Genomic DNA, 9,212 nt, shown 5'->3' on the forward strand with positions numbered 1-9,212 from the left:
AGATGTAATGAAGGCTAATAGGCAAAGCTCAGACACCCCCTACATCCCACCGCCAATGTACAGATACAGGTGCTGTGCTGCTGAATGGACCGGGGGACTGGAGGAGACGATTGGCAAACACCGAATGGAACTGGCACGCTCAAAGAATGGAAGGGGCAAGGCAGCAATATTAGACCAGGGATCAGAGGCCAAGTAAATAGAAAGAGAAAGAAAAGGAAAATGGGAAGCAAAAAAAAGAGTCGGGACAAGAATGGAGAAAGCTGAAGGGCCCAAAGGTTGGGCAGTAGGAAGCTGCAGCGGCCCCGGAGCCCGGTGCGCACACATGCGCAGCCTCTCAGTCAGGACAATGCAAACAGCTGGTGTTGCCCGGGTCGAGCCCTGGACCAATCAGCGCCTGGGGGGAGAGGCCGGGAGGAGAGGGGGAGGGGGGCACGGGGGAGCCGGCGTGCGTCTGACGTCAGACGCGCTTTACGTCAGGCCAATGGCGAGGGGCTGGAGGAAGCGCAGGCAGAGTGTGTGCGAGATAAGGAGCAGTGAGCATGAGCAGCAGGACTGCGCACACCGCCTTTCTGCACAACCCCATCCCCAGTGTCTGGCAGCAACAAGCCGCTCCGACCGCACTCCTCTTAACCGGCCCTACTTTGTGGATATAACCAAGGACTCCCTGCCTCTCCCCTCCCACCACCACCTCAAAAAAAGCAAAATCCAAGGGGGGAAAAAAACAAAAAAAAACTTTTACACTATAACAAGAAATGGGAGACATGGGAGATCCACCCAAAAGTAAGTTTTCTTCATTGCTGTTGCATTTCGAGGATCGGATTCAGGTGCTAGGAGTTGATTAGTTTCGCAGGTCAACTCCTGTAGCTGTAACTTTACTGTTACCTCTGACTTTTGTTTTATTGCTCTTGAACATTAATTATGCCGCCTAGCATTTGGATTTATGTTATGTGTTGTACAGCAATAGTCTCAAGGTTCAGGTAAACGATGAGAAGTCTTGGATTGAGTCTGCATTGTTAAATGTATTCCCACCACTGGCGATACGTGTGAACAAAATAGCTTTGTAGCAGGGTAGAGTTGAAGTAAAACAGTGCTAAACAAATTTTTGAGCATTTGGACTGCTTCTTTCAAAACCTTGTCAGATGTATCACAGATAAACACATCTGATTATTCAGGATCTCTGCTAAGATAAGCAAAACTTGATACTGCAGAATAATTGTACTTTTTCTGCTTGTAAAATTCAGATTGTAGTAGTATAATGCATGGATTCAGTGTGAAATGTTTTCTTAACTTTTATATATTTAGCATGCAGTTTAAAAAAAGTTTTGCATGCTTCTGAAGAATCTTCACAATTATTTAAAAATATATTCAGAAACCTACCCTTGCACGCGTTTTGCGGAAAACAGTGTGAAAATGCGAAGACACAAATTGAAGTTTATGTCCTGCTACTTTAGAGCATTTGTAAAGCAACTCGCTTAATATAAAATACATTTATCTACATTCCAGCTATTTTAATTTTTTTTTAAATATTTTGGATGTCACCGTTTTACAAAACAGTCTGAAATATATCTTTAAATCTAGCCAGTAAATATAACAGATATATAAAAAAAACAACAGTCGAATATGTGTCAAATAGAAGGAGCCAAGCCTTTGATCGGTTTCACGACACCATTTTCATATCAATTTACAGAAAAACGCCTTATTTCACTGTGTGTTGGTTGTGGGAATCAGATTCATGATCAGTTTATTCTTCGAGTTTCTCCCGACCTGGAATGGCATGCCGCTTGTCTAAAATGTGCAGAGTGTAATCAGTATTTGGACGAAACGTGTACCTGCTTCGTTAGGGATGGCAAAACATACTGCAAGAGAGACTATATTCGGTGAGTGAAGATCTTGGATTTTTAAATTACGATAATATTCCAGTTCTATTGAGCTATGTTGTCCTTGTGCTGTCTCTAAATGACCCCCCCCCCCCCCCAATGTTAACCCTTCCTTGGCTTTTTCCCTATCTGTTTTGCCTTATCTTATCTCAACTGGCGAGTAGACGAGATCAAATTGCCCATTATTTGGCATCGAACAATTGACATATTTAGATAATGCAACTGCTTCCTTTAGTAGGTACAGAAATCTGTGTACTGAGAATATGTGAACCTTGCAGCCCACAATCTATCCACAAATCCGAGCTTTAAAAACGTTTATCACTAGTACTGTTGTTTGACTGTTTACGAGTGACAGCAATTCGTTAGAAACCATCGCTGTCATCAGTTTAGTCTGTGTATTTCCGAATGTTTGTAATTGTGGATTGGAAATGAGGCATGTGAACTGAAAGTGTAAATCAGTTGCTGTGAGCTCTATCATATGGACAATTAATGTAGCACCAATACCAACACTTCCAGTGTAGTATATTGTGCGCGAACTGTTGTGTTGATTTGCACGACTTTTACCATTCATTTCAAAACACTTTATATTTTCGACTAAAGTGAGGAACTCTAGTTTAAAATGAAGACGGTTGCTGTACACTGAAAAACAACTAAAATACGCCGTCACCGATTGGAATACTGACTCGTAAAACAGTGACTTATACAAATAAATGTTCCAAAATGCTGGTGTGGATAAAAAAAGAAAATCGATCTTTACGATGTCAAATAGGACTGCACAATATGCAAGGATTTAATCATATTGGAATATATAGAATGTACACAATCTGAGAACATGTAAATAAACTTCACGCGAGACAGTATGCCAACTACCTTCATGTTTCTGGATTATGAAGTGCATGGTTCAATTATTTTTTTAAGCTTTAACGTTATGTAGAATTGTATCACGGTTTAGTGGACATGTTCAGGACTAAAATAATCAGAATATATATTTCACGTTAGGATTAATATGAAGTATAATTTGGTCCATTGTTTGATTTGGATTTTGTGTGTTATGATAAAAAGAAACTACAAAATCATATCAAAAGTAATTGTGTGTTGGCTTCTTTGGTCTAGAATCGCCTTATCTCTCTGTATTAAAGTATATAACCTATTGGGAGCACTTCTGACCCGTTAGTAAAATGTCTTTGGTGCATTTTGACTTGCAGATTGTACGGAACTAAATGTGCAAAGTGTAATATAGGATTCAGTAAGAATGACTTTGTGATGAGAGCTCGCAGTAAGGTGTATCACATCGACTGCTTCCGCTGTGTGGCGTGCAGTCGCCAGCTCATCCCCGGTGATGAATTCGCGTTGCGGGAAGACGGACTCTTCTGCCGGGCTGATCACGATGTTGTAGAGCGAGCTTCGGTCGGCCCAGACCCTCTTAGCCCCATGCACGTCAACAGACCCCTACAAATGGCGGGTATGTACGCTTTCAAAACTCGTTTTTACTTAAGAGACCATTCACACGTCATGTAATGAAAATAACTATTTTATACTGTCTCCGACATCTGTGCAACGTTTTGAACGTTTTTAAACATGTAAACGATGTACAATCGTAAATAGCTTCGCGTTGTAAAGTTCAAATTTTGAATTTCTGAATGTTTTACTAAAATGCTTCACTAGAGACTGGAATGTAGGATTAGATCTCGACAATGGGCTCTGTACAGGCAAAACACTCAGCAAGTGCATGATTTCCTTGTGCCATATATTTTGTGTATTTTATGTTTGCTAGTATTCAGGATAAATTACAAATAACCAATGTCGGAAATATGAATTTGAACATACTGTCCTTCCATGATAAATGTCTCAACTAACTTTAAAACTTTTGGGGGGGGGGGGTGGGGGGGGGGGGGGAAGTTGAACTCTTCTGTTTAAGTTGGACTGTTTTAATTGTCAATAGTTCGAGATAAAAGCATTGAAGAAACTTGGTTTCACACAAATGTTCCCATCGCTATTCAAATGAGTTAATCAGCTACCATCTTCATTTGCACAATTTTTATAAAAATTTCCCTGAATCTGAAGGAGATAATTAAACATTAGTACAGTTAAAATATTATGGCAGAATCATTTTCTAGTGACGGCGTATTATATTTGTACACAGTGCATATGCTTTATAAGTACAGATTCCTATTAATGTTTATGTAAATGAAGACATTACCATTAACCATAGAATTTGAGATATGTTGTAAGGTTTCCTGAGAATTACTTCGATAAACCAAATATGTTTAAGCAGTCTTCCTAAATTGATGTATCAGTTTAAAACGCTCAGAGATGAACTGATGTCGTCTTTTATAGTCAGCCAGGGTTTTATACCGTCCTTTCTTTTAGATCTCCCCCGCCAAAAATAATCGGAATACATTTTGTCCTAATTCAAATACACTGCATTCCGAAAGGGGATCGATTTGAACTCTATATAATTATGTGTTTGAAAACTTCTCAAGTAGCGTCTGTCGAATTTGATATTTCATTCCAGTGTAAATATTAGATCTTATTGTTGCACAGCGATAGTGCTGGATTCCTTTTTGTTCTTTGCAGCAGGATGTATTTCGGAACTGCCCAGAATTGTAAATGTATATGCTAATCACACCACTGATAACGCTGAATTGCATTTTTCACACACGATCTGGTGTCTTTGACAAACTTTAATAACCCATTTAAAGGGATACCACCCCTATATGTGCCACAACACGTTGTACGTTTATAATACGTTGTCCGTTTTGTTACATTGTATCAAATGCATTGCAATATGTTTCGTTTCATAAACGGAAAATTATATTGATCTATGATCATAAACTGATGACAATTAAATACTGTACTGCTAAATAGGAAATGTTATTCAAATATTTCCAGTTAGATCTTTTCACAGAAAACCATATTTCAGGGAAACATAATAGTAGCCGGACTTTTGAAAATGTAATTTTACTGGCTGCACGGTCCACATAATCTTTCAAACACACATCAAACGCTGCAATTCTCTGATCACACCCTTGAAACTTTGCGGGAGCCCCGTTTATCACACCACATATCTCACTGCAGGGAGAGTGGAGCCCGGCTTTACATAGTGCAAAATAAAGTTGCTGCAATGCAAACTTGCATTCAACAGCGGCAGCTATAGTAAAAGCAACCAGTCACCCACCGCTTGGCTTCCTCTACAGAGTCGCTTAGAACAGCAATGTGCTTATATCCGAATTGCATTTGTATGGATTTAACTGTCATTAGTATTCTGATAACTAGAGAATGCGGTTTTCGTTGAAGCCGAACCTGAAACCCAGTCCAATAAACATATTTTTCTGATTCATTTCAATTTAATTGTCACCTACAGATAGTGTAGTGCAATGTAAATACACTGTAAATATAGTATACAAGTGATACTTGATTTATTCATTTTGGCTTTTCGACCTCATGCAGTTAAATCAGTTTGGACGTCATGCCGGACAGTTCCGAGATTACGTTTAACTTGATTTTATTGTTACCTCAGACCTTATGCTTCATTTAAGAACAGGATTATCTGACAAACGCGAAATATAATTGTTTTCTAAAGCCAGTATTTATTGCAAATTAGCTCGCTCAATCCTATTAATACGGCTCCAAGATAGTTTTAAGATTGAATGTCATTGTCTGAACAAACATTAGACCATCTATTGCCCATCATGCTGTTCAACAAACTTAGGATATATTGCCTGTTTTTACAGCAGAGCCCATTTCTGCCCGACAACCAGCGTTGAGGCCGCACGTTCACAAACAGCCCGAGAAGACGACTCGGGTGCGGACAGTGCTGAACGAGAAGCAGCTCCACACGTTACGGACTTGTTATGGAGCCAATCCCCGGCCCGACGCGCTCATGAAAGAGCAGCTCGTGGAAATGACAGGCTTGAGCCCCCGTGTCATTAGAGTCTGGTTTCAAAACAAGCGCTGTAAGGACAAAAAAAGGAGCATCCTAATGAAACAACTGCAACAACAACAACCCAACGACAAAACAGTAAGTGCTTCTGTCTTCCTAAACTTTCATGGAAACTTTGACACGAAAAGTTTCAAACCGACTGCATTGCTCGGTAGTCCATCATGTTAAAAGCCTGAACATTTTCAGAAAGAATGATACAATTCTAGTAATAAAAATGCTGCGGTACTCATTTCCCATATCAAATGCCCAGATGTCAAAGTTAAATAATATCATTCTAATTCACCTTTTACAGTACGTCAACTAATTCTTGGTGCATCCAAATTACTTTGTAATACTGTGTGCATAACCTGAACGTTTTTTAAATTAATGGATACAGTTGAAAATATACTTTCCTTTTTTTCTGCTGGGCTTTGAAATGTTGGGCGAAACAATTAAAACGCAATTCTTAGATGTTTATCCTTTAACCATCGACGTTAGATTTACCTTTTGTGTCGTAAACCAAATAGTGGGTTACCATAACCAGATCAAATATGTTTTTGAAGTGAATGAATATCACATTTCCAACACTGGAAATGACCTTTATATAAAAATATTACAAACTTTTGGTGACACTTAGCTTTTGGCGTGTGCAGTGATGACACTGGTTACTCTGTTCCACATCATTAGCATTTTATGCATGAATTATCAAATTTGAAGATCATGAGTGGATCCAGTGTTGAAAATCTAGTATTGCAACTCACTATTTTACTGTTACACATATGAAATTTTTGGATAACATACCATTGGGCGATATTAGACTGTAAGCTGCATTTTTGCTGGGAGACAGAAAGTGGCTTACGGGGAGCGGGCGGGTAAGTGGAGCTGAGTCTACGTCCAGATCAGCCATGATCTTATTGAATGGCGGAGCAGGCTCGAGGGGCTAGATGGCCTACTCCTGTTCCTAATTCTTATGTTCTTATGTTTACATGCAACTTAAATTGCTAACATTACAAGTTCCTCAGTACAGAAGGCTGTGCTGAGGTGCATGCTTTATTAACAAAATAAAGAAAGAAAGATGGATGGATGTGCACTGTATTAACACAATTAAGTGATAAGTTCTTCTGGTGGTTTTTTTAAAGAATATCCAGGGGATGACAGGGACTCCAATGGTAGCTGCCAGTCCTGAGAGACACGACAGCAGTTTGCAAGCCAATCCAGTGGAGGTGCAGAGTTACCAACCGCCTTGGAAAGTTTTGAGTGACTTCGCTTTGCAGAGTGATATAGAACAGCCTGCATTTCAGCAACTGGTGAGTGCCAGCAACATGCAGAACACCATCACCACCACCACAATACAGACTGCACCAGAAATCACTGCAATCAGGGGACCTGCTACACACCAATCCATATATAGACAATTCATGGATATAAAAATTGCAGAATCCCTCTTTTGCCAGCCTTAGTATTTTCATTTTGACGACCATCAAGAACATAGGGAGGAAAAAAAACTTTTGTTTACCCAAGCTTTCTCCCACAGATTCAAATAGTTTGTGTTTAACATTATACATTTAAGATGACTGTTGTCTCAAACATACACGTCTTTCATTTTATTCCAAGTATTGTCAAACAGGCATTTTAAATCAAATGTTTCAGATTCAAAACACTACTGATCATTTTAATGAAGGCAGGGCACATGAACCATGGGATAGCAGATTTCAGTTTAAAATACAGCCAATGAAAATAAAACAAAATGGATGCAGTTGCTACATTTTTTCAGCTTTAGGTTTAATGGCATTAAAAGTGGGTGAATTGGTAATAAGGAAACCTCTTCTACTAGACGTCTGAGTAAATACTATTTGTGAAGATTGGAGCTGATGGTCCTTTATTTTACCTAACTCTTTTGTAAAGGTGAATATAAGGTGTCCAGCTTTATATGATCACAGTGATGGCAGAGTTATGTCACTGAATAATTGGGCATAATTTAATTGTTTAGAATGCCCAACACTGGCTGTTTTATATGTCTTAAAGTATTGCAAACCCACAGTTACTATACTAAATTGACGTATAGCTAAATGGTGCTTCCCTGTGGTACATAACATACAACATGTTTGGGTTACTTAAGTAAAGATATTGGTAAAAAAAAGTGTATGCAAAACGCATGTAATGTACAATAAAATTGCTCAACTTTGTAAACCCATTTCAGTTTAACTGCTTGAGGCCAGTGGCAGCCCCTTTGCAAGGTGTCCCAAAACAATTTATAGAAAAGGGTTCTGCCTTTTCTATTGGAAATACACTGCACTTTCATGTCATATATATTTATAGATATATATGGTGGCAGGAAACATTCTCTTGCTTCAAACTGCAAAGAAAGTGACTCAAGTTAACTCAAGGGGTTAAACAGATATGTGATGTTTTACAATAAATAATGAATTGCTGCAAAATATATTAATTCATAATGTATTTTTGGAAACAAAATGTACCATTTTACATCATTAAATGTTGTTGCACTGGGAAATGCAACTAGACCTACTTGTGCTTTGCTATGAGACCCTGATTATTTGCTTTGCCATTGTTTTCAACTTAGAGATCTATAGCACTTTAAAGATAACTTGGTAAAAAGCGCTTTCTGTTTATTGTAATTTGATTGTCATTAACGATAAAAATTAATGCAAACCATTGTACAACCATAGTTACAAAAGTCCAAAATATATTTTTAATGAACGTAATTTTCTGATATGTGTGACTTTGGAATAATGTCAACATTTTAAAGAGGCCGGAGATCATTGATTTGCTATGATTTTTACAGGTTAATTTTTCAGAGGGAGGGCCAGGTTCTAACTCCACTGGAAGTGAAGTAGCGTCCATGTCCTCCCAACTCCCTGATACACCAAACAGCATGGTAGCGAGTCCTATAGAGGCATGAGGAGCCTGAACTCTCAGTGCAGCCCTACAGAGAGCCACGAGGAACCCTGGACCCTCAAAACTCTCTGGCCCACACTTTTTTTAAAAAAAAAGTTCATGCAACCTGGTCCATGTCTGATCAGAAAGCAGCCATCATCCGTTTGCACGAAGTCTCTGTGTTCAAACAACCAATGTTGTACCCTAGCAACACTGTGACGACAATCAGACACTAGAGTGGGATCTGGCTACAAGTGCAAATAGAAGAGACTCCCGAGGCATCCGGGACTTCATGCAAAGACATTTTTGAAGATATAGAAAAGGATGTACGTTCGAGTGATCCTGAGGGATGTGATTTGAATGTGTTGCACACACAGATAAGATGATCCAGTGGAGAGACTATAGTCCCAACATCTTCAATGGTGCTGCCTAGAAAAGACATCAGTGGGTCAGCTTTGCCAAAAAAAAAACAGAAGAGTCCCATACATCTGCAAAAATGGACTGGAAAGACAATCGTG

General features: G+C 39.1%; 1 protein-coding gene across 1 annotated transcript; it reads left to right on the forward strand.

The window, feature by feature from the left end:
• Positions 1–752: 752 nt before the first annotated feature.
• On the forward strand, positions 753–8,719 carry LOC139231524 (insulin gene enhancer protein ISL-1). Its single transcript, XM_070862516.1, has 6 exons — positions 753–780; positions 1,688–1,877; positions 3,083–3,339; positions 5,612–5,898; positions 6,939–7,106; positions 8,603–8,719. Exons 1-6 carry the CDS (start codon positions 753–755, stop codon positions 8,717–8,719), a joined length of 1,047 nt encoding a protein of 348 aa, XP_070718617.1.
• Positions 8,720–9,212: the final 493 nt, after the last annotated feature.

The sequence above is a fragment of the Pristiophorus japonicus genome, chromosome 2, assembly GCF_044704955.1.
Source record: "Pristiophorus japonicus isolate sPriJap1 chromosome 2, sPriJap1.hap1, whole genome shotgun sequence".
Classification (NCBI taxonomy): Eukaryota; Metazoa; Chordata; class Chondrichthyes; family Pristiophoridae; genus Pristiophorus; species Pristiophorus japonicus.